At 48.0% G+C, this 27213-nt stretch overlaps 10 protein-coding genes across 15 annotated transcripts; 6 read left to right on the top strand and 4 right to left on the bottom strand.

Annotated features, from left to right (window-relative positions):
- Positions 1 to 3663: 3663 nt before the first annotated feature.
- On the bottom strand, positions 3664 to 5156 carry LOC9639446 (N-carbamoylputrescine amidase). 2 transcript variants are annotated; one of them, XM_002991257.2, is made up of 9 exons: positions 5030 to 5156; positions 4926 to 4974; positions 4775 to 4866; positions 4571 to 4722; positions 4470 to 4516; positions 4377 to 4410; positions 4153 to 4319; positions 3983 to 4079; positions 3664 to 3926 (listed from the first exon to the last, which is right to left on the bottom strand). In XM_002991257.2, the coding sequence occupies exons 1-9, from the start codon at positions 5110 to 5112 to the stop codon at positions 3760 to 3762; spliced, it is 888 nt and encodes a 295-aa protein (XP_002991303.1). In that variant the 5' UTR covers positions 5113 to 5156; the 3' UTR covers positions 3664 to 3759. The 2 variants fall into 2 exon arrangements, with proteins under 2 accessions (XP_002991303.1, XP_024520800.1); XM_024665032.1 differs by having other exon boundaries at positions 4470 to 4722.
- A 99-nt stretch (positions 5157 to 5255) lies between these two features.
- Positions 5256 to 6356, top strand: LOC9639445 (uncharacterized protein C3orf26 homolog). Of its 2 annotated transcripts, none has more exons than XR_002991072.1 (5): positions 5256 to 5501; positions 5566 to 5755; positions 5816 to 5938; positions 5988 to 6123; positions 6186 to 6356. XR_002991072.1 is itself a non-coding variant. In XM_002991285.2 (5 exons), the coding sequence occupies exons 1-5, from the start codon at positions 5279 to 5281 to the stop codon at positions 6262 to 6264; spliced, it is 729 nt and encodes a 242-aa protein (XP_002991331.1). In that variant the 5' UTR covers positions 5256 to 5278; the 3' UTR covers positions 6265 to 6356. The 2 variants fall into 2 exon arrangements, 1 of the variants encoding a protein (XP_002991331.1); XM_002991285.2 differs by having other exon boundaries at positions 6010 to 6123.
- Positions 6357 to 8148: 1792 nt separating this feature from the next.
- On the top strand, positions 8149 to 9918 carry LOC9639444 (thylakoid lumenal 29 kDa protein, chloroplastic). Of its 2 annotated transcripts, XM_024665030.1 has the most exons (11): positions 8149 to 8294; positions 8359 to 8451; positions 8523 to 8607; positions 8657 to 8691; positions 8751 to 8816; positions 8888 to 8928; positions 8988 to 9118; positions 9178 to 9284; positions 9346 to 9483; positions 9548 to 9682; positions 9741 to 9918. In XM_024665030.1, the coding sequence occupies exons 1-11, from the start codon at positions 8187 to 8189 to the stop codon at positions 9840 to 9842; spliced, it is 1041 nt and encodes a 346-aa protein (XP_024520798.1). In that variant the 5' UTR covers positions 8149 to 8186; the 3' UTR covers positions 9843 to 9918. The 2 variants fall into 2 exon arrangements, with proteins under 2 accessions (XP_024520798.1, XP_024520799.1); XM_024665031.1 differs by lacking the exon at positions 8149 to 8294 and having other exon boundaries at positions 8378 to 8451; positions 8502 to 8607.
- A 223-nt stretch (positions 9919 to 10141) lies between these two features.
- Positions 10142 to 12284, top strand: LOC9639417 (COBRA-like protein 1). The gene is made up of 6 exons (XM_024665029.1): positions 10142 to 10296; positions 10369 to 10448; positions 10549 to 11005; positions 11076 to 11253; positions 11326 to 11627; positions 11682 to 12284. The coding sequence occupies exons 1-6, from the start codon at positions 10197 to 10199 to the stop codon at positions 11969 to 11971; spliced, it is 1407 nt and encodes a 468-aa protein (XP_024520797.1). The 5' UTR covers positions 10142 to 10196; the 3' UTR covers positions 11972 to 12284.
- LOC9639443 (allene oxide synthase) lies at positions 12225 to 14073 on the bottom strand. Its single transcript, XM_002991256.2, has one exon. The coding sequence runs from the start codon at positions 13951 to 13953 to the stop codon at positions 12424 to 12426; it is 1530 nt and encodes a 509-aa protein (XP_002991302.1). The 5' UTR covers positions 13954 to 14073; the 3' UTR covers positions 12225 to 12423.
- An 816-nt stretch (positions 14074 to 14889) lies between these two features.
- On the top strand, positions 14890 to 15734 carry LOC9639416. 2 transcript variants are annotated; one of them, XM_024665054.1, is made up of 5 exons: positions 14890 to 15051; positions 15107 to 15158; positions 15217 to 15290; positions 15355 to 15435; positions 15496 to 15734. In XM_024665054.1, exons 1-5 carry the CDS (start codon positions 14930 to 14932, stop codon positions 15527 to 15529), a joined length of 363 nt encoding a protein of 120 aa, XP_024520822.1. In that variant the 5' UTR covers positions 14890 to 14929; the 3' UTR covers positions 15530 to 15734. The 2 variants fall into 2 exon arrangements, with proteins under 2 accessions (XP_024520822.1, XP_002991328.2); XM_002991282.2 differs by having other exon boundaries at positions 15492 to 15734.
- A 577-nt stretch (positions 15735 to 16311) lies between these two features.
- On the bottom strand, positions 16312 to 18756 carry LOC9639415 (ruBisCO large subunit-binding protein subunit alpha). The gene is made up of 8 exons (XM_002991255.2): positions 18399 to 18756; positions 18219 to 18346; positions 17963 to 18170; positions 17764 to 17909; positions 17390 to 17696; positions 17086 to 17336; positions 16823 to 17023; positions 16312 to 16776 (listed from the first exon to the last, which is right to left on the bottom strand). The coding sequence occupies exons 1-8, from the start codon at positions 18745 to 18747 to the stop codon at positions 16483 to 16485; spliced, it is 1884 nt and encodes a 627-aa protein (XP_002991301.2). The 5' UTR covers positions 18748 to 18756; the 3' UTR covers positions 16312 to 16482.
- On the bottom strand, positions 18716 to 20284 carry LOC9639442 (NADH--cytochrome b5 reductase 1). The gene is made up of 9 exons (XM_002991254.2): positions 20059 to 20284; positions 19808 to 19949; positions 19654 to 19744; positions 19517 to 19594; positions 19381 to 19461; positions 19231 to 19320; positions 19103 to 19168; positions 18930 to 19016; positions 18716 to 18862 (listed from the first exon to the last, which is right to left on the bottom strand). The coding sequence occupies exons 1-9, from the start codon at positions 20183 to 20185 to the stop codon at positions 18770 to 18772; spliced, it is 855 nt and encodes a 284-aa protein (XP_002991300.1). The 5' UTR covers positions 20186 to 20284; the 3' UTR covers positions 18716 to 18769.
- A 77-nt stretch (positions 20285 to 20361) lies between these two features.
- On the top strand, positions 20362 to 23514 carry LOC9639441 (protein MAK16 homolog). 2 transcript variants are annotated; one of them, XM_024665076.1, is made up of 8 exons: positions 20362 to 20467; positions 20529 to 20638; positions 20699 to 20817; positions 20879 to 20976; positions 21040 to 21127; positions 21189 to 21314; positions 21379 to 21612; positions 21667 to 21833. In XM_024665076.1, the coding sequence occupies exons 1-8, from the start codon at positions 20406 to 20408 to the stop codon at positions 21718 to 21720; spliced, it is 891 nt and encodes a 296-aa protein (XP_024520844.1). In that variant the 5' UTR covers positions 20362 to 20405; the 3' UTR covers positions 21721 to 21833. The 2 variants fall into 2 exon arrangements, with proteins under 2 accessions (XP_024520844.1, XP_024520843.1); XM_024665075.1 differs by lacking the exons at positions 20362 to 20467; positions 20529 to 20638; positions 20699 to 20817; ... (1 more) ...; positions 21040 to 21127; positions 21189 to 21314 and having other exon boundaries at positions 21497 to 21612; positions 21667 to 23514.
- A 2112-nt stretch (positions 23515 to 25626) lies between these two features.
- On the top strand, positions 25627 to 27200 carry LOC112342754. The gene has a single exon (XM_024665039.1). The coding sequence runs from the start codon at positions 25825 to 25827 to the stop codon at positions 26950 to 26952; it is 1128 nt and encodes a 375-aa protein (XP_024520807.1). The 5' UTR covers positions 25627 to 25824; the 3' UTR covers positions 26953 to 27200.
- The last annotated feature ends 13 nt before the right edge of the window (positions 27201 to 27213 follow it).

Below are 27213 nucleotides of genomic sequence, written 5' to 3'. Positions count from 1 at the left end.
GGCATATATACGGAATGTAGAGATTGTCCTTAACACAATAGTGTTTGTCCCATATCCAAATTCACAATCTAAAGACATTCCATATTTAGTAAGTTTTGAGTTTGTCCTAGAGACTAACTCCTGGTACTAAAGGTGGCTTAGGGTAAAAGCCTTTGTGTTAGGCCACCGGTTTGCCGAAATAGCGCCAAACTTCATTTGGCTTCATTTTGTGTATTGGTATTGGCATTGGGATGCTGGTTATTCTAAGACTGTTCCAAGTTGCTTCGGGCTCCTGTCTTTTTGCTCCTTGGGCTATATGCTCAAGAGTTGCTCCATAGTCTGGTTCCGCCACTCCTTGGCTCCATGTTTGGGAGTTTGGAACCGTTCCTTTGTTTAGTGGCCCAAGGCCTTGAACCTCGAGTTCCACACCATTGTCCTATGGACACATGGCATGTGACATGTGGTATATAACATGTGGCACATGAAGGGTTTAGGTTCCGCTTCATGGTGTTTTCTTATGGTAAATCACCATAGAGTAAAGGGTAAAAACCATATGTGCTACACCATTGCAATGTCATTCCTTGGAGACACATGGGAAACTCACACAAACGTTGAGTATCATCCCAAGAATGATATATAGCAATCATCGTGAAGTGATTAAACCATCCATAAGATTCCTATAGAAGAACTCTGGTCGAACGCGAGGATTAGCACCAAGAGCAGGAGGAGCTATACCACATGCCGTAAATGCCACCATCAACTGAGTTTCATTGTTCAATTGCAATCGCATAGCATCAAGCAATTGTACCAACTACTATTCTAGAGTCAAAGGAGGAGGAGATTGTTGACCTGCCATAAAGATGAACGAAAAGGAAAGAACAAAAGAAGATAAATAAAAAAAAGCTAGGAGAAAAAGGAGATTTAAACACTACAAAAGTTAAATTTAAACCAAAATCCCAAAAAGAACAAACAAAACAAAGGAAATGGAAAAAGATAAATCTAAACCAAAATCCAAAATCCAAACACTTCTTAGGGACAATTAAAAGTGCCCCTCATCTTTACCGATGTGAGTGCATGAAATATAGAAAGGGAATATAGAAAATATGCATATCAATTAGCCCAAAAACCCTAGTATAATAGCGAGTAGATAGAATGGAAATCAATCCGATAGCTACCAAAATTTCTATTACACTAATATTAGTAAATGGTATCGTAGTTGTACACTTGGACCTCACAAAATTAAGATTAATTTTTTATACACAACTGAATAATTTTCAAAAGTTATTAATTTTGAACAATTTACATATAGAAAATATTATCGACTAATTTCTATTTTAGAATTTTCTCTTATTTAATAGAGATTTATAGAGTAGATTATTATATTACCTATTAATAAAAAATATTAGCTTATAATCATAAATTTTAACTGATACTTAGAGAAGAGTCTTAAAATATTTATTACCTTTTTTTGTAAAATTAAAAATTATTTAATAGTAGATATAGAGAATTGTAAATAATAATGTTCTTCTTAAACATAAAGTTGTGGTATAATCTATTTGAAAAATTAAAATATTTTAAAGTTTAATCATAATAAATATTCAAAGGTTGGTCCTAATTGATTAAGAGAATATTATTTATAAGTATTATAAGTTAAAATAGATTTTTATTTATAAAATTTTGATAAGAAAATTAAACTTTATGTTTCTTAATAATTCTATAAATTTTCATATCTCGTACAAAATAGTTTTGAAGAATTGAAAGAAAAATTAAATCACTTTATTTTTTGTCTTTTCATATTTAGATAACATTATACCTTCTTATTGGCAAAGACCATTGATCTTTATAATAAATTGTATGAGTTTCAAAAATTGCATATCCAAATATATACCACTCTATTTTTTCAGATTTTTCATAATCTTCATGTGATCCTTGCTCATAAGCATTAAATTTTCCATGTATTTCCCCTTTAAATTTTATATCACACCAAAATAAAGTATATCCAAGCCATCTTGTGTTAAATTCAAACATGAAGTTTGATCCATCTTTAATAAATTGTATTCCTAAATCATCATCTTTTGATTTACAATGAAGCTCAAGTTCATCACCTACTCTATTAAAAATAAATACTTTTATACTAAAGCATGAATAAATACTTAAAAATATAAATATGAAAACTAAAGAGTTTTTAAAAGCCAGCATATCTTAGCTAAAATTTTAATTAAGAACAAAAAACATTAATACCTAATTATAAATCATAACGTATTATTTAAGTAAATTATTAAAAATATATACTTTTTAGTGCTCCACTTGTAGCAATTCTATAAATTTGGGATAATTTTATATTAATTTTTATCTACTATAGACATTCAATAATTTTTTTCTTTTATTTTAATGGTTTTTAAAAATATAATGCATCAATGTTTTGTGGCAGTATCCTTAATAAATGGAGCTATACTATAGTAAAAAAATTTAATAAATTATTATTTTAATTTAACTAAAATTGTAAAAATAATAATGTTTTATATAATTATATTCTATATTATTTTAATTTCTAATATATCATTTTAGCAATCATTATTTAAATTTTTTATTATCTAGCATATTCTTAAACCTAATGATAAAATGATCAATCTTGTTCCTAAAACTTTGTTTGGCAACTATAATAATCTATTGCACAAAACCTCATTTGTCAATGTAACTTTTGTTAGCATCTTCAAATTGCCATTTTTTGTTTGCCAATTAAGCAAAGCTATTATAGTGTTTAAGAATATTCTACGAACATTCTTTTTTATTAAATATTTTAATTTATAATCATAGAGCTTTTTTATCCTCAAATCCTGTGATTCTAACCATAATAATTTACCATAACCATATTAAAGTTAATTCACTAAGTACACCACTGGCTTGAAGGCCCATCTACTAAGTCCCATTAATATTTGGGACTTCTTCCTAGCAAAAGTTCTTCATGAAAAATCTAGAAATAAAAGTTCTTGGGATAGATAGAGCTTCCACTACTTGTATGCTAGATATATACCATGATTTCTTTTGTTTGTGCTGCACAGCCTTTTGCAAATGTGATCATCTAAAGGCATCTTATCACCACCTCATGTGTATGAGATGTGGCACGCTATACATCCACTGGAATTCTGGATGGGGGACTATTCTAAGAAATAATTATTGTAAACTTGCTCTCAAATTTATCTAAATTGTAACACCCATTTATGCTAACTATTGCACTAAGCACCAAATCACCTTCTTGATTAATTGTTTCCGTCTTATCAAGCTCCACTGACTGAGGACATATGTTCTTCAGGGAAGAGAAAAGAGTGTGATGTTTATAAAATTTGTGGATGAACAAGGCATTGACAGATACTCCCAATTCTCCTGGAGCAAAGAAAGATGGGTCCTATTCACCAACTAGAGAACTGATCTTGGACTGTTATCTTCATTCAATCTGTTTTAGGATATTTGAAGACAATCAAGCTGGAACTATAGTTTGACACCACCACAGGTTTAGAAGAAGTTTGTAGCAGTAAAACTTTTGGACCTTAAAAATGACCACTTAGCTTTCCAGGTGAACCATGAAAAGCTTCACCTACTTGTGAAAGGGGTCACGCTTGAATCTCCTCTTGGTGGTATTCTTTCTTTTTTTATTTCTACTATATTAGTATGTGGGATGATTTATTAATAGTACAATGTTGGGAATTCATTTATTCATAGGATTCTCTAATTCTAATGAATTAAAACATCGGTTCCATGAATATTTCGAGAGCATGCGTTCTAAACTTTACCATCCAGCGTTAAAAGCACCTTGTACAAATCCGGCCTCCTGTCTCTGAAAACTCCCCAGCTCTGGCGCTTGAGCTTGATCTGATTTAGATCGAACTTCGCCACGAGAACCGCTTCGTTTTTGTCATCGGCCTCTGCCACAATCTCTCCGGTTGGTCCTGCAATAAGTTCCAGCCGTGGGCAAGGGAAAAAACACGAAGGAAGAATCTCTTACCCGCAATGAAGGAATGCCCGTAGAATGTTATCTTGCTGGCTCCGTGCTCGGTTTCTACAACTTCCACTCCGATTCGGTTCGAGGCAACAAGCGGTATCTGCAAAGAGTTTGCTTCGTGAAAAACAGCAAATCGAATGAAAGAAAAGTGAGAGAGCAGCGTAGTGTAGTACCACATTGGCTCCAGCGTGTCCTTGCATCACTCGCTGCCAGTGTTCTCGTGAATCTAGGCCCGAGTCTTGCGGCTCGGAACCGATGGCTGTTGGGTAAAACAGCACCTCGGCTCCCATCAAAGCCATGGCTCTCGCTGCTTCTGGAAACCATTGATCCCAACAAATAGCTTCTCACACCCAGAAACTAGCGTCAGACAAATCCCAAATGTCAGTCAGTCACTTACCCACACCAATTCTAGCAAACTTGGTATCGAAAACCTGTTCTCTTTCCAAAGTTTTTAAAACGGAGTTACGAGAAGTGGAGGAGAGAAACAGACCTTGAAGCCTGTGTCTCCGGGGTTGAAATAAAACTTTTCTTGATATCCTGCACAAGGCGAAAGATGAAACGATTTTGTGAAACAAATTGATTCATGCATACCTGGGCCGTCGGGAATGTGAGATTTTCGGTAGAGCCCAAGGTCCGTTCCATCGGCATCTATGATAACAATAGAGTTATAGTGTGCATTGTTTGCCTCCTCGAAGAAGCTAACAGGAATCACAACTCCGAGTTCTTTCGCCAGCTCCTTCATCCTGGAAAACCGAAACTTCCTTCTCCAAAAATCCTAGCACAAGGAAAAAAAACCTTTGGATTGTTGGATGGCCTTCTCGCGGCTTGGAACGCAAAAGGAAGTCCTCTCTTTGCGCCTGGCAAAAGTAGTATCCCTCGAAGAGCTCCTGATCCAAAAAAAATTCACAGCATAAATCCTCGCAACGCATTAAACGCTTCACAGTACCTGGATAAGGATGATATTTGCTCCTCGCGAATGCGCTTCCCTAACGAGCCTGATATTACCATCATAGAAAATGCGATTCAAGCGAGACGCACGTATTCAATTACCTCTCAGCAGTAGCGACATTCTCATCGGCGCGATCACTGCAAGCAAATTGCAGTGACGAGACGCTCACTTGCCGTGATTCCATCGCCCAATAAATCCCCTTGACCAGAGAACCCTAAATCCCAACAAGAGCCCTATTTCTAGGACACGTGGCAGATAGTGAGTCGTAGATTTAAGCTCTATACACCCGCTATGATGTTGCCACGTCAACAAGGGTAACGTCTGTTTTCTAGGGCAAAAATATTCCAGGGATGAAGAAGACGAAGAAGAGGCGAGAGCACCGGCCGATCGGCGTCGCTACCAAGTCGAAGATCACGAAAAAATCCAATGCTCCATCAAAAGCAGCAGCGGCGCCGGTAGATAGAAACGATATCCAGTTCAAATCACCTCGGGATCAATCGTCCTGGTTCTTCTCCACATTTCGAGCAGTTCACAGTAGCGTCTTGTCTTCTCTGGAGATGGGGGCTCTCCCAGGTAGGCCAACCAAGCCATTCTTTCCTTTTCCTTCTTATTAGCTTCTGATTAGCTTTTCTTGTAGACGATGCGATGGTTGAGATCCCCAGCAATCAGGATCACTGCATTGAGAACCTGGCCTCGGTTATCAAAGGCATTGTTGGATCTTCGTGGGAGAGCTCTCTGTGCAGTGGAGCTCTTGGAGATTTGGAGCCAGGAAGCCCGATTGTTCTCATTGTGAGCAGTTCCGCAGTACGCTGTGTCAGTCTTCTCAAGTATGTATGTCTTGCGTTGTTTCTTTCTTATGTAACTTGGTTTTGCTCGAATCCTTCCAGGAACTTGGCCAGTTTGACAAAAGAATGCAAGCCTGGGAAGCTTTTCGCGAAGCACTTGAAGGTGGAAGAGCAAGTCTCAGCGCTGAAACAACGAGTCAATATTGCCGCAGGGACACCGAGCCGGTCAGTCTCTTCCTTTTTTTTGTGCAAACAAGCTCTTTCTTGTGATTAGAATTCCTTTCCTTTGTTCTCAGGCTCAAGAAGCTGATCGACATTGGCGCTCTGGGGCTTTCACGGCTCTCCTTGCTCGTCTTTGACATGCACAAGGATGCCAAAGGATTGACGCTCTTCACAGTTCCTCAAGTCAGGTTTGTGTGTGTGTGTGTGTGCGTGCTCTTACATTTATGTATGCTCAATGCGTTCTATACAGAAAAGAACTTTGGGAGCTCTACAGGCTCCATTTTCACAACGGTGTTGTGGAAGGCAGGCTTCGTTTGTGCTTGTATTGATAGAGGTTCAATCGAATATTCTTAAGTATGTACTGTACGGAGAATGTTTAGTTTACGTATATTTAATCTAACGGTTGATATTTCCTGTTTAATGTTTCGAGTTCTATATTATATTTTGATCGACCCTGATGGACGCATTTAAGCTTCAACGTCGTAATTCTCATGTCGATCCCACCGTAAAATGGTAAAAGGTGAAACAAGGTGAAGTTGATAAAGATAAAAGATTTATCTTTTTGTTTTACCTTTACCATTTTACTAACTTTTTCCACCCTGCGTTAGGGTTAGGGCAGAGACATCTATGGCACAAAGTCGGAGGTGTTTGGACGATCTCCCGGATGAGTTGCTATTGCAGATCATGTCGTGGTTACTTTCCTCGCGTCACTTGCATTACTGTGCTCTGGTAAACAAGAGGTGGAAGGATTTGGCAAGGCGTGTCACTCACTTCTGCTTAAATTCATTAAATTTTGCTACCGAGGAAGGGTTCATTCGCTGGTTCCATCCAGATCATGGCAGCAACCTCCGCTTCTTGGAAATCAAGCGACTCCTGTGTGACGCAGATAATATCAGCCCCACTCGCTGGCTACAAGTGATCGGGAGAACTCTCCACTCACTCACCATCCATGGCATTCCCAAGCAAACGTTTGAGGGCTTCTGGTCCAGCATCTCCACATGCCAGCAGCTGCAATGCCTTCACATCCACGCCAGCATTAGCACCAAGCTTCCAACCTTGGCTCCGCCACTGCTACCCAATCTCCTCTATTGCACTGTTGCAAGATGTCGTGCTTCTGGGGTGAGTCGGCTCCTCGAGCACTGCCCCTCACTCGTGTTCTTGCGCGTGAGAACGGTCGTCGCGACGCGGCCTCGGACATACCTTCTCAAGAGCCACAGCCTCGACTGCCTGGAGATCTCCACTTGCGGTGGCAGCGCTGCTGCCATCTTTTCTCTCGCCATCGACATGCCCAAGCTCCGGTGGCTCTTGGTCAGCGCCGTGCCGTGCGTGGAACTCCAGAGCGCTACATGCAACGTCGAGTGGGTGCTCTTGGATGGAGGTGTGCGCCACCGGGGGCTGTGCCACTCGTTGCGCAAGCTCAAGTCGCTCACCATCTCTCCGTCCTTCCGCAGCCCCGAGAATGTTATGCAGCGTCTTGCGCCATTCCCATCGAGAGTGGAAGGCATCAAGGAACTGAGCCTGAGCCTGCTCGTCACGAGCGCTAACGAGTTCCATCCTCGCTGCATCAACCTCGCAGTCTTTTTGGAGAGGTTCCAGGGCCTCGAAGTTTTACGAGTCGCTCATAGAACAATCAAGGTGACCTTTCTACCTTTCTTGATTGGTTGCCAACTTATCATCGTGTTCTTGTAGGTACTGGGCCTGGAGTATTGGAGGTGGAGGCACACGCCATTAGTTGTCCACATCGAGTCGATTTACACTAGCAGTGGTGTCACCTGGGAGAGCGACGAGATAGATTTTCTGTGGAAGCTCATGAGAACCAACGATTGCGTGACGATGCTCGAGCTGGAAGGCTTCGTTTTCGAGGGCGAGCCCGCTGTTTTTCGGCCGCAACTCCCTGCCGCGTTTGGGGAGCTCCTGCAAGCTTTTCCGGGACGTGTCAAGCTTCACCCCGTTCGGTTTGGACTGGCGAAGAAGTGTGACATGTTGTGGCGCTCCTGGGAAACCAGAGTTAGATCCGAGGCTCCCTACAAGATCACGGAGCACTGGTGCAAAGAGATGCACCTCCATGACACTCCCTGCGCTTGGGACTGGCAGTAGTGAGTAGTCTCAGGTTTTTTTCGGCAAAAAAAATGGAGAAGCTCGAGCTTTGGCTCGCCAGACAGTTCTCGATAAGTAGCACTTCTCTTTCATCTCTTGGATATGCTTTTGACTGACGGAGTTTGTGGCGAGTTACCTACAGAGAAAGAGATATATGGCGTCACGGGGCTCCACGTTTGTTTCCTCGGCGATTTCTATGGATTCAACTCTGAGAGGCGTCTCCTCTCTCTCGCACAGGACCAGGTGCTCGAGTTCTCGTCAGGTAGTGTTGGGTTTACTCCGTTCGTTCGACCATAGCTGACAATGTAGATGGCTTTTCTTCGCAGGTGGTCTCGTCTACATGCCAGCTTAGTGATAAGTTTCACATTCATGTGAGCCGGAGAGAGGCTCTTGTGGGATTGTCATCTACAAGTCTGGCAGTAAGAACTTCCGGCCGGCCATTGAGTTTCTTTGCCTGATTTTTTAGCAGCACTTTTACTTTTGCTGATAGTTTGGCTCCTGGAATGGGATTGCATCGACAGACAATGCCATGGCAGCGGATCTAATTCAAAGATCACAGCGTGCCGATTTTCTCGGTGAGTGAGACAAAATTTTCCTGAATCCTACCCCTTTGTGAGTGTACAGGAAAAATCAAAGTGAAGCTAGCGAAGGCGATCAAGGTGTTCTTTCTGGTTATAATCAGTTTCGTGCAACTTGGAATGTCAGTTTGTGCTTACAGGAAAATCCGGAACTTGTTCCTTTTCTTCTGCGGCTTGCGTTGAATGACGCGATAACTTATGATAAGGTATGATCGAGACAATGGTTTTCTCTTTCTTTTTCTTCGTGGGTAGCTCACGCTGGCTGGCTCGTCAACAGGAAACCAAAACAGGAGGTCCGAATGGTTCCATACGTCTGAGGTGATCAAGTTTACAGGATTTCTTTCGTTCCATTCATACTGAGGCTTTAAATTCTGTAGCGAGGAGTTGAAAAGACCTGAAAACGTGAAGCTCGACTCGGCGGTAACGTTTCTCGAGGGGCTCAAGAAAGAGATCGATGAAGAATCCAAAGGAGGACCAATCTCATGGGCCGATCTTATTCAAATCGGAGGCAAGAAAAATCTTTTTTTTTTCTTCGTTCAAGTCCGTGAACATGTTTCTTCTCCACAGGACAAGCTGCGGCAAAGAGAACGTTCTTGGATGCCGCTATCAAAAAGTGTGGTGGTAACGAAGAGAAGGGCAATTTTCTCTACAATGCCTATGGATCAAATGGTCAGGTATGAAATAATGAAAATGCTGTCCCCGACGCTGATAACATTGTTCTTTGTAAACTTTTAGTGGGGATTTTTCGACAAGCAATTCGGGCGCTCGGATAAACCAGAACCGGATCCCGAAGGCCGAGTTCTTTTGTGGGAAGAAGCTCCAATAGCAGAGATCACGAACAGATTCTCCAAAGTCGGCTTGGGACCAAGACAGGTAGCTTTCACGTAGAAATCTTTTCATTCGAAGTTTTTGATAGCGTGCTAGCTCTGCTTATCAGGTTGCAGTATTGTCAGCGTTTCTCGGCACAGATCAAGCGGCCATGGACGCGAAACTTGCACAAGACAGTGAATTAGCACGATGGGTGAAGAAGTATCAAGACAGTAGAGAGACTGTATCGCAAACAGACTACGAGGTAAGATCATCTCGACAAAGTTTTTCCGGAAGATATAACTTAACAATCTATTGCTCAGGTGGATTTGATCGGCGCTTTTACAAGGCTGAGCATCCTGGGCCAAAGCATCAACTACGAGGCCTATACGTATCCTCCAAAGAAATTCAAGCTCAAGCTTTAGCATAGAAATCGCAGTTTATGTAAAACTATAATGTCGGTGCAGTGAAATTGATTGATGGCTAGACATTTTTGTCCAATCTCTCTAGTATAATCTTGCTGATAATAACGTGTTTTATTAGCGAAGGGAAGCTTCGCCAAGGAGCCATGGGAATATCCTGCGCTCGTCGTGCGTCCGCTGGCACGTCACAGCAACAGCTCACCAACCGGCCGGTAGCCGGTAGCTCGTCGAATATTCCACCCGCAAGCTTTGTGTTAAATAGAATCTTGAGAGGTATTAAGTTTTTAAAACATAAGGCTGCTTTGGTGGAAAAATTTTGGGGGTTTGCAGGGCAGGCATTCTTCCTCTGGCTCGGCTATGGCGGCACTCCTCCCAGATCTGGCAATGTGGACGCGAATGGAGCTCCACATCGCCATTCTAGCCCTGGCGCTGCTCCTCTGGATGCCGCATCCAGCCGGTAAGAAAAAAAATCCATGGATCTTTGGGTGAGAGATGGAGCAATGCTCCTCCATGCCGTGTTCTTGCGCAGAGTCTTTCGATCCCCTGGATCCAAACGGCAACATCACGATCAAGTGGGATGTAATGAGCTGGTCCGCGGATGGCTATGTCGTAAGTTCTCGGGATCCCTCTCTTCCACACACATTTCTTCCGAAATTTCGAGCTCTTTCTCCCTTTCACGGCCTGTAACCCGGGATTTCTTCTTCTCTAGGCACTGGTGACCATGTACAACTACCAGCAATACCGCCACATCGAGACGCCCGGATGGACACTGGGATGGACTTGGGCCAAGAAGGAAGTGATTTGGGGAATGCAGGGAGCGCAAGCAACGATGCAGGGCGACTGCTCCAAATTCAAGGGAAACATCCCTCACTGCTGCAAGCGCGATCCCACCGTCGTGGACCTTCTTCCCGGGGTGCCTTACAGTATGCAAGTCGCCAATTGCTGTAGAGGAGGAGTTTTGGGATCGCTGGCGCAGGACCCGACCATGTCTGTGGCATCCTTTCAAGTTATCGTCGGCCAAGCTGGGACTTCCAACACCACCGTCCAGCTTCCAAAGAACTTTACGATTCGGACACCCGGCCCGGGATACACTTGCGGTCCGGCTAAGAAGGTGAAAGCCAGCTTGTTTCCATCCGCGGATGGTCGGAGACACACACAAGCTCTAAGTGAGTCACTCTTTCTTTGCTTCTTTCGTTTCTTTTGCTTGCTCGCTTACGAACTTTGGTGGTGGCGCAGTGACTTGGAACATAACTTGCTCGTACTCCCAGTACCTGGCACAGAGGGCTCCGACGTGCTGCGTTTCCTTCTCGTCCTTTTACAACGAGAAGATTGTTCCTTGCCAAAACTGTGCGTGCAATTGCAAGCCGAATGTCACACAGTCAGCTCAGCCTAGAGTTCCAATGTGCTTTGATCCGTAAGTCACTTTGTCCGTCCTAGCAATCAATCGATTGTATCTCATCTCTTGTGTTTTTTTCCTTTGTGACAGCGATGACAGCTATTTACCTCCCGTGGTCTCCACGGGCATTGGCGCTACCTCCAGCTCTTCCATCACCAAAAACCAGCCGCTACATCCACAGCTCTTCTGCTCGTCCGATATGTGCCCGATCAAGATCCACTGGCACGTCAAAATCAACTACAAGGACTACTGGCGAGCCAAAGTCACAATCACAAACCGTCACGTCAAGAACTACACGCAGTGGAATTTGGTTGTCCAGCATCCCAATTTCAACAACTTGACCGAGGCATTCAGCTTTACGTACAGGCCACTGCAAGCCTATGGATCAATCAGTAAGTGAATGGAGCTATGCTAGAATCACAAAGATGTTCTAACTTCAATCACAGATGACACGGCAATGTTTTGGGGGATCAAATTCTACAACGACATGCTCATGCAAGCCGGGGAAATGGGAAACGTCCAGTCGGAGGTCCTCTTACAAAAGGGCGATGCTTTCACTTTCAGCAAGGGATGGGCTTTTCCTCACAGGGTGCTCTTCAACGGAGACGAGTGCGTCCTGCCGGATCCAGACTTGTATCCTTGGCTACCCAGTGCAAGCTCGCAGCTCAGATCCGGCTTGGTTTTGATAACTACACTGCTCGCCTTCTCCACCGCGAAGATCCTTGCGCTCTTCTAGGCTTCGAAGGCAAAGCGGTCTCGACGAGCGCTTAGTGTGCGACAATAATCACGATCAGGGAAAAAATGTACAGCGATCTCTCAAGACAATGGCGACTTTTTTTTCGAAACATATGTAGCTGGATGGTGGAGTTTTTGTCAACTTGGCCGTGTTGGTGGCACGCACAACATCGAGTTCTTCTTTTTTCTTCTATCTTTGCTAGTGAAACACCACCAATACTCGCATCAAACAAAAATATACTCTTTTGAGGATGTCACTGAAACATTGAGCTAAAGTTTCTATTCGCATTTGGAATATATTTGCATTGTGGCCAGCAGCAAGTTACAATGTAACATCCAGGTTCTACAATATCAAAGAAGATCCCAAATCTGGACGGTCGAGAACAAAGTCAACGACCATGGGCCCGAATCACAGCCGCCCAACGAAGCACGTCGGCATGTCCTTCGTGCTTATCACGTCGATGGCGATCGGCGCGAGAGCGATTTGATGGATTGGCCGTCGAGCTGGAACGATTCATACCTGAGGAAGAACTCGGCGAGGAAGAGGCGAGTGACCAAGACGATGAAGTCCTTCCCGGCGCAGTGCTTGTTATCCACGCTGGGGTTCTCGGTCTGGGGGCCATTGGACCACAGCACGTACTTGAGAAGCTTTGCTCCATCGTCGCCCATGAATCGCCGCGGCAAGAACTCGTTGGGTCGATCAAACACCACTCCATCTCTCGTCGCAAATGGCTGGAATCCACACAGCATCTCGCCCTTCTTCACGCGAAACGCCTCCTTGTGGCTCTCGATCACCATATCCTGGCGCGCGCGGGCATACTGGAACGGTACCGGCGGCTGGAAGCGCAGGCACTCGTACACCACCGAGTGGAGCAGCGGCATGCCGTCAATGGACCGCGCGGTAAGCCGCCCGCCGGCGTCGCGTACCGCTGCCGCCACCTCATTGCTGAGCTCCTTGGCGACGCCGCTCTCGTGGACGCGCTGGACTACCTCCGGCAGCAAGCGGATCAGCCCGCCAAAAGTGTTGAAGCAGACCATGAAGATGAGGTTATGGAGTGCCTCGTCGCGCGGTACGCCGTGCGTCGCGGCCAGGTCGAGCAGCGCGGTACTGTGGGCCGAGAAGTAGGAGACGATGGCTTCGTAGTCTTTCTTGACGACAGCGAAGGGGAGAGGGAAGACGTGGAGGAGCTCCATGATGGGCGGAGGAATGGCGTCGAGAAGGGCGACTGGAGCAATCTGTGGAGCGAGCCATTTCTTGATAGTTTCGGTGCTCAGACCGGATGCTCCAGTGGCATCGTGATCCATGAGGGCTCTCGTCAGGAACGCCAGGCAGATCTCCTCGATCGAGGAAACGAGCTCAGGGGCTTGCTTGGCTCGCAGTTCCTTCTCCCAGCGATCGAAGCAGCGGCACGCCGCGAAATCCATCCCGGGGACGATGCTCTTGGCCCTGGATTTGAGCATGTCGAAGCAAAAGGCCTTGATCTGGGCGTGGCGGGGCTCATCCGCGTCGAGATAGGAGAGGATGCGATAGCCACCATTGAAATCGGCGCTGGGCTTGTAAGTTCCGGTGAAGACATCGCGCTTGCTCACCTTGGAGACATCGAAGAGAGCTGGGAAGCTCTGCTGGTCCAGCAGCACGATCACCCGGGGATCTGGGAAGAATGGCGGCCCCGGGGGCATGTTGACGCGAAACACTGTGCTCTGGTACTTCTCAGCTCGGCTCCGGAAGAACTCCTCGGTGCCTTGGAAGTAGAAATAGTTGAAGCGGTCGGAGATGGATCCGAGCAGAGGGAGGCCATAGCTGCCAGGGATTTCGCGCTGGATCCTCTTGGTGGGCGATAATGCAGTGGCCTTCCACGCAGAGCTATGGAGCTGGTACCTGAAATTCGTGGCAGGCCTTGACTTGGAGGCGATCCAGCATCCTCTTGCTCCAACGCCGCTGCTGCTCAAGGTGGTGGATCGATCGCTGAGGAAGCTCGCCATTTCCTTTTCTAAATGCTGCTCCACCTTGGCCTTATCAAGGTGCTCGACACTTTTTTATAATGCTTGGAACAAGCTACTACTTATTCTTCTCGCTCGTGCTCATTCTTGGGAAGGCCCACTTTGTCTGTTAGGTTTAGAGTTTCGCCAGGGCTGGACATGGTTTTCCCCACGTTTAATCCGTTGCTGAGACAGCAATCCTCCGGCCTGCCAATGGGACGCTTCTATACGGCATTCCAGGATTCCAAAACAAGTGTCGAGAATTCCCAAAGGAAGAGATCGCCCGGGGATTCTAATTATCCATTGCGGTGCCACCATGTAAAGGTGGTGCTGGCGATAACGAGCACTCTACTTCACAGTGGGCACATAAAGATGCATATTGTGCTCTCAAGTCGCTAGCAGCTGATGTGTAAGTGCGTCCCTGTGGACTGACCAAGCCGAGGTGCTGTTTTACCCAACATGGACAGGACTCGGAGCGAGGACAACGCCGGTCTTGTTAACTTCTTTCTCTTTTTCACGAAGCAAACGTACAAACTGAGCACGGTATCGTCGACGTACATCGAGTGCGCCATGGCCTCCAATCCAGGGCGCCAGGACCTGGATCAACCTTGGTGGCGATTGTTGACTGATCTGTCAAAGTCGCGGTCTCCATCTTGCCATCTCTATGCCAAGCCAGCATTGACTTTCAAGCAGTACTAGAGCGCGAGCTTGGTCATTGACGGCCAGGCTCGAGCCGCCCCTCGAGCCAGGAACGTAAGCTCTTGGAAAGATTTTTCAAATCTTGACGAAGAACAAGCATACCCCCTGCAATTGAGGCATCTGGCAGTGGCGACCATTCTCAAGCAGACATGAGTGGCCTCCGGGAAGCCTCGTCTTCTATGGAGCAGTCGATCAGTCACAAAAGCTTGTAGGGCATATTCGAGGATCGTTTTGTATTGCATATACGTGGGCTGTTGAGGGCCGCAAGCATTTTTCGTCAATGGCGGGAGGCGTGGTTCTGGCGAGGGTGGGATTCATCGCACTGGGCACGATTTTGGCCGCGACGATTGCTTATACTTGCGTCACGGATGGATCGCCGTTCAGGATGGAGCTCCTCACAGCGTGAGTGAATTGGATCTCGGATTCGTTCCATTTGATTCGGCTTTTGGTTTCTCAGGTGGATGAAGGAGACCTTGCTGGATTTCTACATTCTAGTCTTCATTTTTGGCGTGAGAGAGGAGATTCTAGCTTCTTTTAATTGCAGTGGATTAACTGTGTTTCGTGCAGTGCTGGGTTTGGTACAAAGAAGACAGTGTCGCGAGCAGAATTATTTGGATAGTTCTCCTGGTTTGCTTTGGAAGGTATTTACATTTCTTAGCTTTTCTCTTCAACTCCACAAGATTCTAAAATGTAAGCTCTTTCCAGTGTCACTGCTGCATACTACGTGAGCATCCAGCTCTTTAAGATTTCTGTCCACGATCCAATCTACACCATCCTCTACAGGAGGTATGATAGCATCGAGTAGGTTGTGATCTTTCTAAACTCTTGATTAAACTGAGAAGACAGAGACCATCGCAACACAAAATGGAAACTAACCTAAGCTAGAATCTACCATAAAACCATTTCTCAGGGGAGAGCTAGTGTTTGTATCGGGTACCTCCAAATCGACCCTCAACGGCTCTAGCGGACTGTGTGGTTCTTGAGGCTAAGTTTCTATGCCCAACTTTACCATGGTTTAGAGGATAGCATCAAGTACACAACACCATAGCTGGCCCCCAAAGATAAAACCCAAAAAACATTATTTTTCTTTAGAACTTTAGGAAAACATTTGGTTTCTCTCTCTTTAGTATCAATATGGAATTCTTTTATGCTTCTTAGCGGAAGGAGCTGGCGCCGGGGCCGGAGGCGAGATGGGAGCTTGCGCTTGAGGACGAGCACAGCAAATCAGCCTGCCATTGATATTTGTGGCAAGCTTGGTCACATCTACTGCCCGACCGTCCCGACGCTTGCAGCTGAAGTTCCCGCAACTCGAATCAAACGTACAGCTCCGGACGTGCAAAGGGCAAGACTTGACGTTGAGTGTCGTGTTTTGTTTCGTGCCATCTATTTTGGTGCATCTCGCGGCGAGGACTCCGGCTTTCTGGTCGTAAGAGCTCAGACTGCACGTATCCAAGAAACTACCAGTGCAAAATTCCGTAGCTACACCGTGATGACCGTGATCTTCATGGCTGTATCCAGGACTACCATCAGATGATCCGGATGCCTGCAAAACGTAAACAGGATGAATGAAACTAAACAACCAGGATAACTTACAGAGATCACCACAGCCAATACTGTCAAGATCAAACTAGACTTGAACATTTTCAACTACTGCTACCTCTCTACAGCCGAGGAGCCTGCATTTGTAATTTATATTGCAGATCAACCGCAAAAGGCCAAGATCAATAGGCCAGCGATCTCACCACAGCAAATTTTTCCAGCTATTGTATACATTAAGTCAACACAATAAACTATGCTTCGTGAGCGAATTCTAAATTGTCTTGGAACAAAGTATTATAGCTGGTCCGTTACTCCTGGGACGGGAGGGACTTTGGGCTTTGGCTTTCTCACTTTGTCCACGGCGATGGCCTCGGTTGTCAACACCATGCCCGCCACAGACGCCGCATTCTGGAGAGCGCACCTCGTCACCTTTGCCGGATCCACCACTCCGCCCAAAACCAAGTTTTCAAACTTATCCGTCATCGCGTTGTAGCCAAACTCCCACTCGCTCTCGAGGATTTTTGACACCACCATCTGTCCCTCCACGCCCGCGTTGCTGGCAATCAAAGCTGCCGGAGCTAAAAGTGCCTGGAAAAGAGAGTGAAAACCAAGCCACCAGCGAAGGTTGCCATACCTTTTGCACGATATCAGCACCGAGCTTCTCTTGAGGATCGCTTAGACTCTCCTTGATGCCTGGAACAGCCGCTGACAAGTGAACCATGGCCGCTCCTCCGCCCGGAACAATTCCCTCTTTGACAGCAGCGAAAGTGGAGTTCTTTGCGTCTTCAAGCCGGAGCTTTCGATCTTCGGCTTCCGCCTCCGTCGCAGCTCCAACCTGTAAAAAGACAGCTTCTAAGACTTTGAGCGTGTTCTCGAGAGATATGTGTTGCTACAAACCTTGATAACAGCCACTCCACCAGAGAGCTTTGCGATTCTCTCTGCTAGCTTCTCGGAATGATATGCGGAGTCTGACAGCTCCAAGTCTTTCTTGATCTCAGCAACTCTTGCCTTGATCTCTCCCTTGGTAGCATCATCAGCCAGAATGACCGTCGACTTCTCTTTGATTGTAACTTTCTTTGCAACACCAAGCTGATCGATCGTCAAGTCTTCAAGTTGCAATCCTAGCTCACCAGCCAGAAACTCGGCACCTACAAAAGAAAGAAACGTCAAGGGCCTCCTAGAAAATGGAAGAGCAACAAACCTGTGAAGATTGCAATGTCTTGCAGAAGGGCCTTCTTCCTATCACCATAGCCTGGAGCTTTGACAGCAGCAACTTGCGCAATGCCCCTCATCTTGTTGACAACGAGCATGGATAGTGCTTCTCCTGTTACGTCTTCGGCTATAACGAGCAATGGAGTGCCCAGGTGTGTGACTTTCTCCAGAGCTGGAATTACGTCCTTGGCTGATGAAACTCTCTGGTTTGTCACCAGGACGCGCGCGTTTTCAAGCTCCACGGTCGACTTGGATTGATTGTTTACAAAGCTTGTGGAGATGTAGCCCCTGTCAAACTACTGTTATGTGCTAAGTCGTCTCAGCAAAGAACGCAAACAAGAGAAACACGTACGAAACATATACCTGCATTCCCTCCTCGATCACGAGAAAAGTTTCCAAAGTTGACGACGATTCGATCAAAAGGATCCCATCCGGACCAATTCTGTCCAAAGCGTCCGCTATCATTTTCCCGACAGCATCGTCGTTACCAGCAGAGATCGTCGCGATTGCTGAGGAACGAGCAAAGTAAGCAACGAGTTTTAGAAAACACCACCGAGCATACCTTTGATATCGTTGTGGCCTTTGACTGGCCGCGATCTTCGTGTTAATTCCTCTACCAACATCGAGACCGTCTTATCGATTCCTCGTTTTAAAGCAACAGGATTGGCACCGGAAGATACACTTAAGAGGCCGAGCTTGACAAGTTCCCTTGCCACAACAGCTGCCGTGGTAGTGCCATCGCCCGCGGAATCGTTCGTTTTCATGGTCACCTATTGATTCGCAGAAGTTTAGAAGAAACGAAGAGAGAGAAGCCAGACCTCTTTGATGAGTGAAGCTCCAACATTTTCCATTGGGTCTAGAAGTTCTATCATCTTTGCGATTGTTACTCCATCGTTGATGACTTTGGGTATATCCTTGTCCTTCTCATCGAGAACAACGTTTCTCCCTGTAGAAAAACCACATGAAAAAAAAGTTCTCTTCCAACAGAGAAAGCAAACCTCGAGGTCCCAGTGTGACACCAACCGCGTCCACCAGTTTGTCAATCCCGGCTTGTAGAGCCAGTCGAGATTGCTCGCCAATCGCGATCTTCTTGGCATCCGCGCACACTAGCAAGGATTTTCTAGCTCCTCTTTGTTTGCACCACAGGCTAGCACCTAGGTAGTCCCTTCCAGGATCCACAAAACTAAGATTTGTTCTACTTACAAGACCGTTTGGCCTCGCCAGCGTTGCGAGCGAGGAAGCCGCCATAAACCCAAGCTCTGGGTTTTGCATTCTCGTGTATAGCCCTATTAATCGAGAGAGAAAGGGAGAGAGAGAAGCACAAAAAAAATGGTTTTTGTTTATCATTAGAGGTGCTCTTGGTCCCTTTTCAGAATTGGAATTGCATCTCCTTAGAGTAGCCGAGCGCATCCAAGTGTGTGGCCATCGCTTTGTTCATCGGAGGAGGTCCACACCTCAAAATCTGTTTGTTGAAAGAAAATAGAGTTCGTCATCGCTTCTAGCGTTTGAATTCTTCTCGTGCTACGTACCTGGATATCATCGGCAGGAGCTGGGCAGTACGTCTTGATCATGTCCGCTGTTACAAAGCCTGCGCCACCACTCCAATCTGCCGGAGGCTGGACCGAGAGAAAGTAAGAACAAGTTAGTTGCACTTAAGCTGAGAAAAAAGAGATTTTGCGATGTGTGGAGCTGAGAAACTCACGTCATTTAGTACGTAGTACACTCCAAAGCGGCCCGGGAATTTCTTTACCATGCTGTCGAGCTCTTCCTGTAAAAAAGACAAGAGTGACAAGACCGCGCGCGATGAAAGAAAGCACAAAAGCACCTCACCTTGAGCAATATATCGTCATATGTCACGTTCCCATAGATGAGGAAGATCTTTGTTTTGTCAGCCGGGTTCTCCAAAATGGCCCGAGTCACCTGAAATGTAGAAACATGATTTCATGCTCGTATCTGAGGCTAGAAAACGTGAGGGCTTGCCTGGTACATTGGAGTCAGGCCGGAACCACCAGCAAGCATACCAAAAGCTCTGAATTTGTTTGGCTTGTAAGTGAAGCGGCCCTGTTTGCAAAATTCCTGTTGTTGAGAAGGAAGCTATGGAAGGAATTCACTTCACCTTGGGTCCTTTGCACGATAAGTAGTCACCCTCTTTGAGCTCGCTAAAATGGTAAGACATTCGTCCTAGAGAATAAATCTGCAAGAAGTTTCTTTTGAGACATGGAACGTTCGCTCGTTTGGTGAGGAGAAACACACCTTGACAACGAGTTCGAAGTAACCAACATCCGAATCCAGCGTTGTCGGTGTGTAAGGCTTGATCACATCAGCTCCATCTCGGTCTTTACCACTAGCGAGCAAAGAAAAACACAATGCGTGAGCAAGGATCGCGAAGGGATGGAATTTTTCTTACCGGCACATCATATGCTGGCCGATTGGAAGTCCCAAAATCGTGGTTGGAGTCTGCAATGCAAATCGAAACTTGGTAACGTTGGGGCTAACTTGGACCCTCTTGACCAGCTTGAAATCGATCCATTTCTCGGGATCCAAAGCCCCTGGAAGAAAAATCCTCGATCAGACCTAAACTCGCGAGCGCGCACAGATTCGAGACAAGAATGCCTTGCGCATCGGATCTGTGAAGAAATCCGAGGAAGAATCACTCACTCTTGGAGCGGCGGCTGGAAATCAACAAGAACAAGGCGCCGGCGACGATGGAGAGGAGGGCGACGACAACGCTGACATTGAAGGCGCTGAGTGGAAAGATTGGCGTCTCGAGCTCCGCGCTCCCCATCTCCCTCCTCGCGCTTCGTCCTCTCTCCCACAGAAAGGGTGTGTTCTTCTTCTTCTCCACAGTCGATCAAATCGGACGGCCAGGAAACCTTACCGACCATTTTCCCACGTGATTTGCCTACCATTCAGCCGATCGTCCGTACCATCCATCCCATGGTCATATATGTACGGCACAAACCCTAAACTCGCCCTGGCGGGTTAGGGTTTAAGGCGAAGCGAGGATGCAGCACGACGAGGTGATATGGCAGGTGATCAATCACAACCAGTGTAGCTTCCGGGCCAAGTAAGCGACTCGATTGCCGCTGGTGGATCTCTCTCTCAATTGCGATCGATCGGAAATGCAGGACCCAGACGCAGAGTTTCTGTCGGAATCAATACAATGTCACGGGGCTTTGCAATCGCAGCTCCTGTCCTCTTGCCAACAGTCGATATGCCACAATCAGGGAGCACGAAGGCAAGCAAGCTCTTTCTTCTTTCTTCTCAAAACAAGTTATTTTCTTTCGTTTTTTCTCAGGGGTTTTGTATCTCTATATGAAAAGTATAGAGAGAGCACACACTCCAAATAAGCTGTGGGAAAGGTTGAAGCTTCCGAAGAACTATGCGAAAGCTCTGGAGCTCGTTGACAAGCATTTGGTATGTTTTAGATGGATTTTAGCACTCTGCTCATGGTTCAATCTATGGTTTTTCCTTGTAGCAACATTGGCCGAAGTTTTTGGTACACAAAAACAAGCAGCGTCTCACAAAAATGACACAGTATTTGATCCGAATGCGCAGGCTCGCCTTGAAAAACAAGTTCGTATAGTTGTTTCCTCAATCTCTTCTCTTACGGATTTTTCGTGCGCTCTTTCACTGCAGTGAAAAGCTTGTGACGATGCCTGCAAAGCAAGTCAAGAGGGAGGCCCGTAGGGAGGCCAAAGCTGAAGTTGCGGCTGTTCTTGACAGGGTAATTGCAACGAGATCATTGGTTTTCTTTCCATGTCTTAGAACAACACTCGTTGTTTCAGGCGATCGAGAAAGAACTGCTCCAGAGGCTTCAAAGTGGTACTTACGGTGACATATACAATTTCCCAACCGAGCTCTACAACAAAGTTCTCGATGACACGCAACTAGAAGAGGAAGAAGAAGAAGAGGTAGCTGACATTCCAGACAAACATTGCTCACTGCCAAGTTTTTCCGTTTCTTTTCTCTTTCCAGGAAGAAGAAGAAGAGCCCGTGCCAGAGTATGTAGAAGGATATGACGAGCTGGAAGAAGAGGATGATATCGAAGACTTCACAGCGATGAATATGCTCGAGAACGATGGAGATGACGCTCAAGACGACAGCGATGGCAGTGACGAGGAGGAGGAAGACGATGACGATGACGATAGAAGGCGGAAGCGTAAAGAGGCTGCTCTTCTTCCAAAGAAGAAGAGGCGGCCAACAGTTGAGGTGCGTGGTTCCTTCTTCCTTGGTGAATTTTCTCACGCGCTCTCCTTTTTGTAGGTCGAGTACGAGGAAGAAGGGCAGCAGCAAAGACCCGTCATGGCTCTTAGCTAGAAACGTGGTCGTTGCTCTCACGGCGATGGTGATCGTGTGCTTGATCCAATGCTCCAGGACTGGAACCGTGTTCTTTCGGAGCATGTCCGAAATGGAAATCTCCACGAAGCAAAGAGAGTGTTTGATTCAATGCCACACCACTCCGTTGTGTCATGGAACTGTATGATTTCGGTGTATGCCAGGAACGGGCATTCTCTTCAAGCTCGATCCGTCTTTCAGCAGATGCCTTGGAAGAATCTTATATCTTGGAATCTCCTTCTCGGCGCGTTCTCCAGATCTGGCGACCTCGAAGCGTCCATAGCTCTGTTCGACTCAATGCCGCTGTGGGATTTGGTGTCGTGGACAGCCATCATAAGAGCATTTGCCACAGCTGGGTATTTTTGCATAGCAAAGCGCTTGCTCGATCAAATGCCAGAACACGATCTTATATCGTGGACGACAGTGGCAGCACAATTTGCATCAGATGGCCAAGTTGATGCTGCAAAAGCGATGTTTGATTCGATGCCACAACTGGATCTAATAGCCTTGACTGTGATGCTCGACGCATATGCCCAGAGTGGACACCATCATCTTCAAAGAGCCCAAGAGCTGTTTGATAGAATGCCCGAGCGGAATCTGCTGGCCTGGACGGCTCTCCTTCACGCCCACACGCAAGCAGGAAATATCCAAGGCTGTGAGAGCGTGTTTGAAGACATGCCAGAGGCAGACCTCGTCTCGTTAACTGCAATGCTTGTTGCATATGCACAACAGGGCCGAGTTCGCGAAGCAAGGGATACCTTTGATGCCATGCCGGAGAGAAATCTCATAGCGTGGACGGCTTTGCTTTCGGCATATGCCCAAAACGGGCATTTGGAGCTCGCCGAGGACATTTTCAACAGCATGCCACAAAGGAATGTTGTGTCCATGGAGGCGTTGCTTTCGGGATATGCTCTTGGCGGCCGCGTGGAAGAGGCCAAGGTGATGTTTAATAGTATTCCAGAGAGAACTCTTGTGTCGTGGAACTCGATGCTTGCAGCGTATGCTCAACATGGACATGTCAAGGAAGTGAAGGCCTTGTTTTACGAAATGCCCGCTCGGGACCAAGTAACTTGGGACACTCTTTTGTCAGCCCTGACGCTAAACGGACACCTTGAGCTTGCGAGTGCTGTTCTCGGATCCATGCCTGAGCGGTGCTTGGTATCGTGGAGCGTGATGCTTGCTGCTTATGCTCAAACCGGGCACACACTCGAAGCGCTGGACACCTTTGATCATATCAAGGCGGAGTTTTTCCCCGACCAGTCCTGCTTCGCTCTCGCTTTGATTGCGAGAAGCTACAGCGGAAATGTGGAGCGTGGTGTTGCCTGCTTCAGTTCCATGGCCATGGACTTTGGTTTGGTCCCAAACAAGCGGCATTTTTGCTGTATGATCGATTTGTTTGCGCGTGCCGGGCATCTGGATAACGCCAGGGATCTCATCCTCAACATGCCCTTTGAGCCCGATGCGCTCGAGTGGAGATGCTTGCTAAGTTCCTACCAACAATCTGGCTATGCTGGTTATGGGGCCGAGGTCGCAGGTCGTGCTCTTGGACTCGACTCCAGGCATGGGTCCGCGTATGTGCTGCTCGCAAATTCCATCGCTCACTGAAAGGCATGGCTACTTTTAACGTTTTGCGCCAAACACTACCAATTTGCGGGCTTCTATTGGACGAGAAATATAGACAAAAGGATAATGGTAAGGGTGTGCATCAATCACAATTTAGAAAAATGTGTCACAAGGCAAAAAAATGCGGGGCCTAATCAAATCGAATCGAAAAAACTCCCTCTCCCCCGACAGGTCGCCGACAGGCGCACGGGCGTTGGGCCACGAACGCCGGCTCACAGGCATGGCGACGCGTGGCGGCCATCCGTACGGCGGCCGCCACTCCCGCCGTCTTTTCACCAGTCTTGTTGTCCATGTCAGCAGGCATCCCAACCGTCGATTCCACGCGTTTGACCGCGGCCTGCCAAGCCCGGCCGGCGGCCGGGTGGGCACCTGAAAGGCTGTCGTACGTGGCTGCCGTGCGCTTGTGCCAGGCGGCAGCCGTGTGGTCATCCTGCGCGCAGCCCAGTAACACCTTCCCGCGCGGTGCGCAAGAGCCGCGAAAAACAGATGGTTGGCACGTGGGGCCACCGCAGGGGCCGTACACTAGGTAGGTGGCCGTCAAACATACAAACCGCATGCATCACCACATGATGATTGCCTGCAAATCACCCGGGCCCCTCGTCTTCATACTTCATACATACTTTAACCAAGACGTATTTAGAGCCTAGGCAGACGTCGCGAGGCCTCTCCCTGTCTGGCGAGCTATACGCTCTACCCTACGCCCAGCACATATATAAGTGTATAATACAGTACTGGACAGGGATTTTCAGCTATCTATGGTGGGGAGGGAGGTGGATGGCGGTGGTCATGCAGTGTGCAGTACAGTGCTGTGCCCTGCCTGCTGCTGCAGCCCCCACCGCCCCAGTGCGTGGGTGGCGGCGCTGTGACAACATGCATTGCACACTACCCGGGGGATTCCCGGCAAACGGCACGCCCGGTCCCTCTACTGCCGGCATTTCCTTGTTTGAGTGGCGATGGCGGGATCGGGGTGGTTTTTCTAAACAAAGGCTAAAGGCTTAATCCGTTTCATAATCAAGGGTATCGTTACCGAGATTAAAGGGTTTTTAAGGAGTAAACCTCGGGCGTGTGGTACCTGCACAAGGGAACATTAACAACAAAGAAAATCATAACCTCTACCATACTTGCTGCTGCATGGGAGGGAAAATTAATTTAGGAGGACGCCCGAGGACACGGTAATTTAAAGTGGTGAAAACGGCTGGGAGGGATAGAATGGATGCATGGATGGACCGTGGACGGCCATGGGATAAATGATATGGCATGGCATACCCATGGGATGGGACCCTCCATTCCCAAGCTCTCGAGTTTCTACGTGAGGTAATGTGTAGGTAAGCTGAAGAGTGAAGTGAAGACCGTAATGTCGGTGACCAAGGGGTAAAACAGATACACCCCTGGCGCGTGACAACAGCACCGCCGGCGTTGTGCGTGTACGGATGGCGGCACTCTGCAAGGGCGTGATTCACGGGTAGCGGCATATGCCGTCCCCTCTTTTCAATCCAAAAATTTAGGTTACTCTATTGGTCTTTTGCCGCCAGCGCCGCCACGGATGCTGGCAGACAAGACCTCTTCTCCGAGAAGGCATGGATCTGGTACGGACATGCGTGGTCACATGTCTGATTTGTGGCCATGGTCATGCTGGCATCAGCACCTCTGGTGGGGGCGGCGGAATGATTCCATGAAGGTACGCGCGAAAAAGCAGCCGGTGAGTAGCCGTATAGAGTGTGACATGGGGCATGGGGCCCATAAGTCCGGGCACGCCACGTGTCTGCGAGTCCACATGCATCATCACCGACCAATGCCATCCATGTCAGCCTGGGGCATAAATGGGAGAAAAGATAAACTATTTTCCGACTAAACAAAAGACGCGAAAAGGAATGAAAGAAAATACCGCCATGCATGTGGGACCGGCCGGGCTGGACGGCGCCGCGCATTGAAGGGCGGGCGCGGCGGCGCGAGCACACGATTATGCCGGATCTGCCCGTCGCCGCCCGTCACGCCAGTCCGGTCCCACCTCGGGTCGTCACCCGTCACTGTCCGCACTGCACCGTGGCCGGCCTGACGGCCGGGCTTTGACCATTGACGGCCGCAACGAAACAAATCTTGGTCGTCCGATCCGCCAGCGCCATTTTAGGTCTAGCCCGCCGCGCCGTCCGCATGCGGCCGGCCGTTTCGCCGGCCCTCCCGCCGCCGCCGCACGCACGCCCGGGAAATCCCTCCCTTGCGGTTAAAATAAAATTTAGCGCTTGGAGCATTAGGGTTCTTCATGGGTCTTTGAAGCGTTTCTCTTCTTCTTTGCGGAGAGAGTTTCCCTAGGAATCGAGCTTCTTCTTGGTCTGCCCGATCGGGTCGGCCGATCCCTTCGATCTGGAAGGTTGCTAGCGAGCTAGCTGCTGAGCAGCGAGCGAGCAAGCGCAAGCGAGCGAATTCATCCATTCCTCCATTCATTGGATTGACGAATCGAGAGGAATGAGAATGGGTGGCTTCAAGGCGGAGGAGGCGGCGGTGAGCATCAAGTCCGTGGCGGCCGGCGGCGCGGCGGTGAAGGAGGCGCACTTCCGGGGCGTGAGGAAAAGGCCGTGGGGGCGATTCGCGGCGGAGATAAGGGATCCCTGGAAGAAGACTCGCGTGTGGCTCGGCACCTTCGACACCGCCGAGGAGGCGGCGCGGGCCTACGACAATGCAGCCCGGGCGCTGCGCGGAGCAAAGGCCAAGACCAATTTCACCCCGCCCTGCGATGATCAGAGCACCAGCCAGAGCTCCACCGTGGAATCTTGGAGCAGTCCCAAGCACGAGCAGCAGCACCACCACCACCACTTGATCCACCACCGCCCTCCTCCACCGCTGGCGCTGCCCGTCGCCAGTGATCTCTCGTCCTGGAGGGGGCCGAGCAGGATGATTGGATCCGGGCGGGCCGCCAGCGTTGTGGATCTGAATCTAGGAATGCCCGACCTCGCCTCGTCCATGATCCAGATCGTGGACGATGGCCAGCACCAGCAGCAGCGCTATCACCCATCAGTCCAGACCGGAGGAGGCCACGAATCCGCCATCTCCACCATCACAAGCTTCCGCCCTTGCCGAGGCCCATTCGAGGCCATCCCGGTGGCTACTCCACTCCACTTCCTCCACCACCAGCATCCCATCTGCTCCTCCGCCAACAACAGCGGCCATGGCATCAAGCGATCCTTGATCATCCCCCAGGCGCTGCCGGTGGATTCCTCGCCGCCATCGCTCCACCTCGCTCGCCAGGCTTTTGCTCCCGACGTCAAGAAGATGAGGACTGGTACTACCACCAACAACACTAGTTCTTCGTCGGCCGTGGCGCTAGCGGCGCTGGATCATCACCACCATCAGGCAGCGTGGCTCGTCAAATCTTCTCCTTGCTTGCAGCCACAAGAGCCGGAGCAGCAGAAGGCGATCCAGCAGAGCTCCACATATCAGAGCGACTGCGATTCCTCCTCGTCCGTTATCGATGCCGAGGCAGCTCCTCCGGTATCCACCAAGCCGCTTCCATTTCTCGACTTGAATCAGCCTCCGCCTTGTTCCGAGGAGCCGCAAATCGCCGCTCCTGCCAAGCTCATGCATCTGCTCACATGATCTAGCAGCAGAGAGTCGAGAGAGTGAGATGAATCCATTCACGCATCCTGTAGGTGCCGTGAGGAACAGAAAGAAGAAGAAGAAGATAGGATGGTTGTTTTTTTCCTTCTAATCTTCGTTTGATCGATGGATCGATCGAGAGGCCATGGCTGGCTGGCTGGCACACACACAAACGCGTTTGTCTTGTAAAGATTTATGGTTTCTCCTTGAAATGCAAAGAGACTGTGTCTCTCGGATTGATCGATCAATCATAGAAACTGT

Source organism: Selaginella moellendorffii, unplaced genomic scaffold (genome assembly GCF_000143415.4).
Source record: "Selaginella moellendorffii unplaced genomic scaffold, v1.0 SELMOscaffold_118, whole genome shotgun sequence".
NCBI classification, from domain to species: Eukaryota; Viridiplantae; Streptophyta; class Lycopodiopsida; order Selaginellales; family Selaginellaceae; genus Selaginella; species Selaginella moellendorffii.
Note: the sequence above shows the minus strand (reverse complement) of the source record. Positions and strands in the feature narration are given on the sequence as shown.